The sequence below is a fragment of the Temnothorax longispinosus genome, chromosome 3 (genome assembly GCF_030848805.1).
Source record: "Temnothorax longispinosus isolate EJ_2023e chromosome 3, Tlon_JGU_v1, whole genome shotgun sequence".
In the NCBI taxonomy this organism is placed as follows: Eukaryota; Metazoa; Arthropoda; class Insecta; order Hymenoptera; family Formicidae; genus Temnothorax; species Temnothorax longispinosus.
In genome coordinates, this window is record NC_092360.1 from 23,732,828 (window position 1) to 23,744,613 (window position 11,786).

General features: G+C 34.1%; 1 protein-coding gene across 23 annotated transcripts in view; it reads left to right on the top strand.

Moving 5' to 3' along the window:
• LOC139810542 (CUGBP Elav-like family member 1-A) overlaps nucleotides 1–11,786 on the top strand; it is a 497,386-nt gene that overhangs the window by 475,512 nt on the left and 10,088 nt on the right. For 14 of the 23 annotated variants that reach the window (XR_011731420.1, XM_071774183.1, XM_071774182.1 and 11 more), the window contains 9 exons: nucleotides 363–568; nucleotides 3,174–3,302; nucleotides 3,866–4,142; nucleotides 5,733–5,825; nucleotides 7,511–7,552; nucleotides 8,403–8,432; nucleotides 10,212–10,334; nucleotides 10,467–10,514; nucleotides 11,532–11,762. Coding sequence is in view for 22 of the 23 variants with exons in the window: in XM_071774183.1 (XP_071630284.1) it covers nucleotides 363–568; nucleotides 3,174–3,302; nucleotides 3,866–4,142; nucleotides 5,733–5,825; nucleotides 7,511–7,552; nucleotides 8,403–8,432; nucleotides 10,212–10,334; nucleotides 10,467–10,514; nucleotides 11,532–11,762 (1,179 nt within the window). In the remaining variant the exon portion in view is untranslated. The remainder of the gene's footprint in view (nucleotides 1–362; nucleotides 569–3,173; nucleotides 3,303–3,865; nucleotides 4,143–5,732; nucleotides 5,826–7,510; nucleotides 7,553–8,402; nucleotides 8,433–10,211; nucleotides 10,335–10,466; nucleotides 10,515–11,531; nucleotides 11,763–11,786) is intronic. The other 9 variants (XM_071774192.1, XM_071774186.1, XM_071774180.1 and 6 more) reach the window with 8 other exon arrangements.

Below are 11,786 nucleotides of genomic sequence, written 5' to 3' on the forward strand. Positions count from 1 at the left end.
GTAAGAAGCACAATAAATAAGTAATAAATGAGTAACACACTTAATTTATCCATTACGCAGTTCCGTAGAATAACACAATCTTGCTAATAATAAGACTATAGTTACGTTACGCGATTGCATGATTAGTCAGTCAGACACGTTTCTCACTGACTAATTGTAGGATTATACGCGAGGATGAATCACACATTATTGAGGATAATCGAGGATTATCTTTAAGACGATTGTCTTCCGGCACTATTACTGCATTATTGCAATTGAGATCGCATATATTACTAACGCGAAATACGCTCGTTTACTTTTCATATGATGACGTGACACCACACAAAGCAATTATTAATGGAAGTTGTGTTTTATTATTACAGAGCGCAAGCTGTTCGTCGGCATGCTATCGAAAAAATTCACGGAAAACGACGTTAGGAACATGTTTAGCGCTTACGGAATGATCGAGGAATGCTCGGTGCTGAGGGACAGTACCGGGAAAAGTAAAGCCTGTGCCTTCGTTACCTACGCTAGTAAGCAGTACGCGATCAATGCCATCAAAGCTCTGCATCATTCCCAGACAATGGAGGTGAGTACAATTATAATAAACGATGGAGGAAGCACTTTACGTAACGTTTACACAAAATTTTTTTAATTCGTTCTTAAATTAAAATTAAAGAAAAAATTTATTGTAATTATTATAACTTTAAAGTGATTGGAGCTATTAATTCTTTAAGTAATTAATTAAGTAATATTCCTAATTTTGAATAAAAAGTTACGAATCGTACATTAATGAAATTAATGTAATGTTATCTGTCAAAGTATTAAAGTTGTTAATTTTGATGTTAGGAATTCCTAAATCGGAAGTTTTACGCGTAGCTAATTTATACAAATTATTAATAGTTTACAACTTTAGCAGCTTTACTACATCTCGATTAATAATTCAAATATAACGTCATCTGATATTCTATCTCGAATAATAAATTGAGAATACCTACATAGGCGACTTCTCATACAGAAATAATGCAACTTTTGTAAGAAAATAATGTGTTTTATTCATTCATTTGCTTCTTTAATAGCGTACCATTCATTGATCTCTCATTCAATAATGATTTCGTCTTTCCGTTTACCATTAACCTTTTTGCATTTACGTTTTTCATAATTAAGTAAAAGATAATGAGAACTTTGTTGCTTGTGGAAGTAATGAGCAGTTCAATAAGGACATGCAATCTGCTCTCATATTTATATCGCAAGGAAGAACTAGGTCGCGAGGACTTCGATCTTTTAAGCGGAGAAAACAGTGTCGTGAAGACTGGCAGATGTGACCACACAGATTGGGTCGCACACAAAGTCTTCATAGATCGTTTCTTTTCGTGACAATTCAACCGAGTCGTCGAATGTATTGGCTCATTGCCACCGTGTCACCCGATGAAACATCCGTGTGCATCCACAATCCGACTAGTCACCTCGGTGAAATATACCGATTTAACTCGGGGTAACTAAAACCGAGCGAGAGAGTAAAGACGGCTGAACTGGTCGACATCTTGGCGATTCAAAGCTCGCCAAGACTTTTCCATCTCCCCTTCTCGCCCCGTACTCCTCGGCTACCTAAGCTAGAATTGGTGTGAATAGGTAAATTATCGGATCTCCATGGCATTCGGCATCGTTCGAAAATAGTAAAACGAAATACATGACATTATCGATTTGCGTGGTAAAAGTATGTTTATCAAATTATATCGGGTAAGAAGAATAGTCTATCCTTTTTTTGCTAGTCTCTACAAGAATATCCTTTGACAAGGAAATAATAGATGCTACACTGACTGGTAATTTTCCAAAAAATTTACAACAGAAAAAAACATTTTCAAGACATACCTAATACTTAATTTCTTAAATATTATATAATGATTTGATCTTCATTATATTATGTTTAATTCATTTTCAATATAAATATGTTAACATTTTTTTGTGAATTTTTTTTGTGCTATAGATATACGTATGGTATCTAAAATTCTTTTGAATTCTAAAGTGAATGATAAATTATTTTCTTATTTAACTGTCTACTTGATATTAAATATTTAGCCATAAGTATTGTCTAATTAATATCAAGATCTTTTTCTTTTCATTCAATGCGCCCCACGGTATTCCATTGTTAGGCATACAATTTGGTTTCATTAATGTAAGACTCATTTAAATACCTAACAACCTCATTAACCACCTCGCAAGATATATTTGGCGACGGTACGCCTATGCAACGTACTATTTCGAATGGTAAAGGCGAGTTGTGCCAAGGCATGCGAGCACGAAGGCAATTCCACTTTAATATCACGAATATTTCCGGCTGCAGGTTCTTCGAACTTGCTCATTCGTCGCTACCGGCGCAACCGGCATCAGCACGCCGATTTCGCGTCTCCAATTGCAGGCGCATTGTGCATGGTGCATCGACCTTGTGATTCGTGTGTATATCGTCTAGGCTCGCGTACCGTCGAATGAGTTTCTCTTTCCGCCAATGTAATGCTCGATCGCCGACAAATCCTTTCTCACGCCAATGTTGAACTTGGACTTGAACCAATAATGTATGTCGGTTTCAGGTGTAAAACGACGCTCGGTACGAAGTACGACGAACGTTCTGAGCTAACGAGAGAAATGTCAAATTGTAACAGAAACTTTTTCAAGAATTTGGGTTGATTATCCAAATCACAGAAATATTGACACTGTTTCGAGATATAGATATGTCTTAAAATAGAAAGCAAATGGGAAAAGTAATTATTTGTCCGTTTTCTTTCAAATCTCTATCTCTCCTATTTATCAATCACATTAGTTATTGGAGCTTTGAGATATTTATATACTATTGTACGAGACACAGCGAGATTTATTTTCACAAATCTTATGATTCTCTCGTGATTGAATCAATAATAATGTAGGATTTTAAAATTCTCTTCTCTTATACATGATAGATCATGGTACACATCATTAAAAGAAAATTTAACTTTTTGAAAAATTATGACATTCTATTACATAATTCAATATTTTGACCATTTGTCATTGCATGCATTACATTTTGCTTTGTCCATAACTTTTGTTTTGAGATATCAGAACTTAATTGTGATACTAGGCAACGTTCTTTACATTTTTTGCATTTCACATATCGTTTACGATTACGTAACATGCGTATCAATGCGTCGTACAATTTTCAGGGCTGTTCGTCGCCATTAGTCGTAAAATTCGCCGACACGCAAAAGGAAAAGGACCAGAAGAGGATGCAGCAAATCCAGTCGAATCTCTGGAACATCGCGGGAGTCAACATCACACCGCATTACCTAGCCGTACGTGTATTTAATATTTTATAATGAAAGCTCTTTGGCCGATATCAAAGATTCCATTTGCATCGAGAACGAGAGCTCTCTTCATGGCTCTATCGTTTGAGCGTCTTACATTCATATGCATTATCTATCCTTTGTGACTTCCTACATAGCAATCTCAATTTTGTTATGCAAAATATATCTTTAAAAAAGACGTTTTTGAGGAATACAATTCGTATTCTTCGAACTTCTATTCTTCGGACACGTACAGCCACTATAAAGCTTTGTTTTCATTAAATGTTTCACGAGATTTGCATAAAGCTTCACAAGTGTATCCTTTGACAAATTTGCGATCGATCCTTTCTTAGCGGAAATTTGATGAAGGGCTTGATAAGAAATCTAAAGATATTTAAATTAACTTAAAGTGAAAGAAATTTTATACTAATTATGTATATAAATTAACGATTTTTAGCAGACTTATAAGATAAAATGTCCTCGGATCTGTAAATGCTGCAAAACGAGTACATTACAACTTTATGGGACATGACAGCGATAATGATTGATGAAAATTATGTTTGTATTTGTAGAACGACGCGCATACCTTGACGCCCGCATCGTTGCAGCTTCTGCAACAGTTGCAGGCGACGACGAGTGCCGCGACCCCGGTCGCCGCGAACGCGGGAGCGGCGAATGCATTGTCGAACGTACAACATCAGTTGCTACTGCAACAACACCTTGGCCTTGGTGCGGCAACACCTGCGCACGCGGCACCCCCCGCTGTGCCCAGTCCGGCAGAGATCAACCCCGCGAATCTGCAAAGTCTAGCTACCCTCGCGTCCCTGAGTAACACCGCTGGTGAGTATGGTTAGTGTCGATTATTATTCTTTTATTTTTGCTTATTTGCGCTTAATCAGTTTTCGCTTTTTCATGACGACAGATTTAAATAAAAATTAACAGAAATTCAATCTCTTGAAACGAGATTGAATCTTCTCAATAATAATAATATTTATTATTTAAATTAGTGAGAGAGAACTCTATGATATGAACTCATGTATCTGTTGTCTATCACAGCAACATTATTCTAATGACCATCAAAACATTTTTATTGAATTTTATGTGAAGACGTATTAGAGCATGTATATATACAATACATGAACATATTGAAATTGATAAATAATTGTCATATATCTTAAGCAAGTTTTTATGTATATATGTATATACATACTTATATATCTTTTTTTATTTTAATCACAAGAGCAAAATTATATTTTGATATTTAAGAAAGTTGATAATATTTTTTTTCTTTTTGTCGTACTTTATAGATACTCATATATTTTATACGAATGTATATTTTTGTGATCAATGATAGAGATTTTCGTAGTATCACATAGCACAGCACGTTTAAAATGTACCCAGCCGCCAGTGCATTTACATTTATATCATACGGATTACGTCAGTTCTTTCACACTTTCTAATATTAGTATAACTGTGACGTTTGCAATCTTTAAACTTATCTCTTTTAAATGTGCAAGTTTAACTTCGTCGCGTCACCTTTTGACCCCACTCTATACTAGTGTTCCAGTACTTATAGAAGATCTATTTTCGCGAACAAGTTAAAAACGTAAATCTCGCGCGCGGGTAAATTTAAATATATAATTCCCCTCGGGAAATGATCGGTTTCTGATAAAAAATATGTCAATTGCGCACCGCGCAATTCCGCGCCATTCCGATGTAAAATATCATAGAATATGATCGATCCTCTTTGCCTAGGAAAGTGAGATTTTATCCGTTTCTTCGCTAAAATTACTCGTCCGCGCAGTCTCATATCGGTGTCAGAATAAATTATATTATTTCGCGCTTACGTTCTCTAACTTCCACCGCGCGCGATCGCGTCCCATGGGTCATATCTTTTCGAAAGTTATAACGAAACGTCCTGCACCAGCTTACCAGAGGCAATAATAAAATTCTACGTTTAATGGGACCGGGAAGGATGCCAGGACGATGACATACATGCCTCTATACGAGTCTATCATTATCCTTATTCCGACACATATGTTTACCATTTATTGCTGCGGAACGTATGGTCACTCGATAACGTACGTGTGTCACGCAATGAGTTCACATATACACGAACCGAACGTGCAGAATGATATGTAGCCTACTTCCGATATGCAGTGAAGAGAGAGTTTAAAGCTCAAATTATGTAAACTAAATATTTAAAGCGCATAAACTTAACAGTAATTAAAATGTTAATATTCTTAATATCGCCAAAAGTATCATTGAGAAGGATAAATGCTCTAGAAAGATGTGCTGTTAAATTATTTTAGATTAGGCAAAATTTGATTTAAGTCTCTTTTCGCCAACTATTAAATGATACGCTATATTCATCGTCATGGTATATAAATCTAGAGTATTAAGGCTTTCTACAATAAATTCTGACACTTTATGTTACAGCGAACGCGGGCGTGTCGCCAATGAGTATGCAGAACCTCGTCACTCTGGCAGCTATGACCGGCGGAAACGGCAATCTCCAGGTGTCGCCAAACAGTGAGTAGAGAATATTTTGCGAGACGCATAATCAGAGAACACATTATGTACACTAATGTGCAGCTGTAGGTTCCGTTCGGAACTGTCCGGTGCTTCGAATTATATGCATAACTTCGGACCACGTTATATTGTCCTCCTACCAATTGTACAAAACACCTGTATGCTTATGCGTCACGTATGTTACTCGGTAGACGGTAGACGGTAAATCCGCTTGAGCGTAGTCGGAGTTTAATGATTGCATGCGTTGTTAAAGTTCCAGGCGAATGGGTGAACTGTCCACCGCTTTTGTAGGTATGCATGGTAAAGCGGCCGAAGTCGTGCCGCGATTACAATGACAGTAATAATGCGACAGCGTGTTTAAATGTGTCTTCGCAAACTGTATTAACAGTCTGTAATTGTAATAACGGTACGATGAGAACAAGTGCTCCAGGATATACCATACAGTTATGTATAGTATATTCTAGAAGTCAGTCGGGAGAAAAAAAATGTTCTGCGAACGGGCATTTAATTTCAGTTTTACATTTACAAGTCGCATTACGTTTTGAAAAACAGGAAATTTTGAAGTGGCAATATCTATTAGATACGTAAATTAGCTAAACTAATTAAGTGATATTGCGATTAATATTTCAATTACTGACAAAGTTATTGTCATAATAGTTAAGAAAGAATGATTAATCGTGAAACATGATCATTAAATGGCCATACAAGGCAGCATATTAAATGAAACGTATGGAAAATTTTAGTAACATGCTTCTTCATCGTATTGCGTGCACACTGAACCGTGTAAATGTACAAATGTCTGCAGGTAAGATGTACGGTTTCCGTAGTTAGTTGCGTAATTACCACCTCTCATTCATATCAACAAAACTAACACACCTTTGTTATTTTGCATGTACACGATATGACGCTTCTTCTATGATTTATGTAAAGTCAACAGAAAAGTAAGTTAAGTATGTAGACTGCTTCATTGCGTTTTTCACACATAAAGAGTTGTGCAAGTATTATTTGCACAGAAGCAAGTTTTTCATACAGTTATAATGAACAGTCCAGTCGACATTGAACAAAAATAGTAAATTCTAACACTGTAAGATAAAAGATTAGAAACAATATGCATGTATATTCTTGCATTTATTTCAATAATTTGTGAAACTCATTGTCATCCATATGATCAAGGATAAATGAATAATCGATGATACATTTAAATTATTAATATAAACTGGCGTTTAGTTATTTGAAGGTACTGTTTTATACTAATTTATAATAAATAAAACTAAAAGTATAATTATTAACAATATATTTAACATTTTTATTGTGCTTTTTAACTTGTGAATGTTAATTTTATCAATTTATTGCAATTTATAATATAAAATTGTTTTCGTAGAATGATTATTTATTACTTTATCGAGTAAAATATTCAAATAAAAATTTGCTTATGTTACAACGTGATAGCAAAAGACAAATATTTTTTTGCAGACGTTACCAGCTCGCCTTGCAAATTTGATTCCATCGTATTAATTTGATACAAGTGAAATTGTTGACTTTGCAAATTGTTTAGTGGCAATTAAAAATATAATATCAACGGCATCGCCGGGAAAATTTCATCAAAGCCTTTGTTTCACGTTATTATACTATGTACATATTATCGACTGCTTTAGCTAATATCGCGAACGTGTTTTGTGTTTCAGCATTAAGCGGCCTGGCGAATTCGACAGCAGGTATGTCGCTATGTACGTGTCGTATTGCCTGGTACAGTATTAACAATTACTAAATTAATTTCGATCATGCAAAAGGGGCCCTAATCCTGTTGATGGTCTGATTTCCCCATTTCGCTTATTTAATAGTGTACGTGCACGTGTGCGTGTGTGCACGTGCTTACACTTTTCCTCCCTTACCCTCCTCCCTCTCGAATTTCCTCATATTCTCTGTTTCTATCAATGTATCAATTTTCATGATGGATATAAATTCGTTTTGTATGACTATATCGTAATTAATAAGGATTATATTATCCGAGTACAAGATATCAAAGCAAATGTTTCGAAAAAATTTCAATTAACGCTAATTACGAGAAAGAATTAGATATATATAAAGATTTTTCCGATATATATTAAAAATCGTACATTTTTAATTACGCGACGATCGAGTTTTATTTGTCAAAAATTTACTAATGATTTCTGTTTCAAGAACTTACTATAAAACTTTTATTATTTATTATGTTTTTAATTTTGTATAAAAATTTATTAAATAAAATTAATCATATACAATACAAAAATTAGAATCACAATATATGTATGATAGATAATATTGCATAGAAATTTACATAAAAGCGTATGGCATATTTTCCCGCAGAAATTATACTTACCGATTGTTTAATTGTGAAGTTTCCATATATGCTATTATGTAAATTTGTATACAACCACAGATAGACCTACAGATAGAAATATATTCTATTATTTTTAGAACGCGCTATAGATATGTCATAACGCGCGAATGGCATTACAATCGCATACTTTACGTTTCTTTTATTTTATGTAAACGTACATCACAATTTTAACGCTGCGTATTTTTTTTCGTGCGTAGCTGCTCTTCTGGGAAAAACAGGAAATACAGGTGAGATACTCAATAGGAAGAGAAATTGTTTGGCTCGCATTCTCTTTATCATGTATCACAGTATAATATATCTTCCTTTCGAATTCCTTTCTTGTCACTTCTCCTCTCTATTACATTTGTATATTTTTTATTATTGTCTTCTGTATATTGTAATGCAATATTGACAATTATTGTCGGCTGTAGATTTTGTTACTCATGCGGGTCTCCCCTGCTTCAACCAATGCTATATTTTGAGTTTTGTACATATCATAGTGCTCTTGTATAAGTACTCAGTTATAAAAACTTCAAAGGATTTAAAGAATATATGAAGTGTCCCATGCTCGTTTATTTAAGGCATTAAAATAGATTTACGTACTTAATAATTATACATTTTTATAAGTAAAATGCTTGCAAATGAAAGAAGATAGTAAAATCTTATTTCTCTATCAAACGAATTTTATTTTTAGTTTTAATTCAAGTATAAATCACAAATATTTTTTAGAGAAATATATGAAAAATATTAAAAACGATAAAAAAAATAGTGTTTAATCAAAATCATTGAGGAAAATTGTAGTGAATGTCAAATCATTGAATTTTGTAAGCTGAAAAGTTGTGATAGTTCTATAACATTATGTACATATATTGTATCCACAAATATGAATAACCAAGCCAATTAGTAATTGATTGGTGCTGCACATTGAATTGTTGTAAAAGTTTTCGCAGATATTGAATTAATGCATTAATTGGCGAGACCATGTTGATGCTTTTAGGAACGTGTAGATTTTTATTCTCCATCAATCGTTAATTGTAGTTTTTTAACAATATGTATATGATCTAAATCATTGTGTGTGTATATTTGAGATGTATTGGGAATATACGATTCTTGCACAAACGCTTATCGCAATTAATGGGTGCACGATTTTTCGTAATAAGAATTTAATCGGCAACAATACCTGTGCATAATGAAAAAAGAAGAGTAAGACTATTTCGTAAAACGCTTATTAACCCGGGTATTGGCGCGTGAATTTTCACCATATAAATTATCGTGCATGAAAACGTATTATACTTTCAAATTTTTTAAAATCATTATCATTAATACCTCGTTATATAGCAAATTTCTATCTTTATACCGAAGAAGTATGACATTGCTCTTATATGCTCTAAATTTAAACTGATAAAATATTTATTAAATTCTTATCTCAAGCGAAATATTTTATATGTGCCACGCTAAAATGTTTGTAATTTTATTTATTTATGCATATTTCAGATTTATTTCTAAATTTTTTTGTATATTTCCTATTTTAAAAAATAATGTTAAAGACATGGATATTTTCACGTCGCTGAAACAATTTAATTAAGATTTACTAATAATTCTGATGAGATATGAGATTATCATAAATTTTATTACTATATCAATTTTAATATTAATAAAATGTCATTATTCATAATTAAAATTTTAAATTTTTAACTGTAAATCGAGACTTTTTAAAATTAATGAATGTAATCTACAAAGAAAGATTGCCATAAAGAGTACATCAAAATTTTTTAATAAAGTTGTTCTTGCTTCTATTTTAAATAAATTTTCTCACATAAATATTAAATAGCAATATTTGATAGAATTAATATGTTGCACAAATACGTTGCTTTTTGCCTCTAATAGTAATAACAAACATAGAGCGACTGACATTCTTGCGATGTCGCAGCACGTGAGGCATGCCTCAGAAATAATTAAAAGCTTGGGTATCGAGATTTATACTTGAGAGAATCCGTAAAAAAATAACTGTAATGTTCATCTTCAAGGGTCTACTGGGGGCAGTCTTAGTCCTGTAACATCTCTCACGCTCAATTCCTTGACGGGGACGCCGTTAAACGGGCTTCAGGACTCGCTGAGCAACGCCTATTCCAGCTTACAGCAGTATGCAGGTAATTATTTGGCTTGTCGAGCAACTTTCGATGTACACAGAAAATCGTTAAACGCAGTCACACTGCCTTTCTACATCTTCGCGTAAATACGCAAAAGGTTACTTTCTAATAAGTAAACTGTGCGCATTAAAGCTCTCATTGGAAAGACGACGGTGACCGTGGAAAAGAAAGAGTTGCATAGTGAGTAATAATGAATAGATTGCCTGAATCTATATTTCTGTGGATCGTCCCACGTTTTAATGTCAAGCCCTTCATATGGTTGACTTTCGAATTAATGCATTTGCGCGCCACGGAATTGTCATATTCAATGTCAATATTCAAAACAATCTGATTGACGCTACGAAATGCTATTAATAAAATACTATTATTAAAATGTCAGAGAGAATTATTATCTTCTTAAATAAAAATTGGCAGGTTTTCCTTGCGTTTGTTATTATATCTTCGCACATTTGATATCGCGTATTTAACGCCAGCTCAAGTTATATAATTTTTTATCTTCCCTATGGAACATTACATAAAATCAATCCAAATATGAGAGATTTTAAAATTGGCCGATTAATTTGCGATTTAAGCAAATTAGCCGCTGGAAGTATCGGAATGTGGAAGTGAACCAAATGAATGCTTGAAAGAAAAACAACCGATAGGTTCGCATGTGCCTATTGGAATAGCCATGTATCCCAGCGCACAAGATATACTCGTGAAAATCGAACAAGTGGAAATAATATGTGTGTGGTAATAGTATCACGGTTGCGAGTATAATTGGAGAGCTTAAAATTGCGTTCTCTTATAATTCTGTATATATTTTGTATATCATATAATAATTACTTATTTCTCATTTTATACATCGTGTAACGAGCTTATATGCTTATATTGTTTAGAGTAGATAGAAGTGATTAAGATATAGATTCAATAGTTAAACTTATTTGGTGTGTCTCTGTACGCTGGGACGTGCCAAGCCAATGCATAGAGTTGTATTGATGAACCGGAACTGTTCATTGCAAAGTGATATAAATCAAGTTTGAGAAATAATTAATAATAATTTACAATTAAGATCTGATTACGAAAATTATTTTTAAAAATACGTTGCCCTTGGCGAGACTTTCAACATAAGATTTACATCACTTGGAAGAATATATGACTGGGATTGCATCCTCGCGATAATCTAGCGCGAGTACCAACAACATACTCGGATTTCAGGGTTCCCCGCGTTCACGGCAGCTGCGGCTGCTGCGGCGGCGGCAGCGCAGAAGACGAAGTTCAGCAGCACGGACAAGCAGATCGAGGGTCCCGAAGGTTGCAATCTCTTTATCTACCACCTGCCGCAAGAATTCAGCGACACGGACCTCATCTCTACCTTTTTGCCCTTCGGCAACGTCATATCCGCCAAAGTTTTCATAGATAAACACACGCACATGAGTAAATGCTTTGGTAAGTCGAGTTCACGTTAACGAA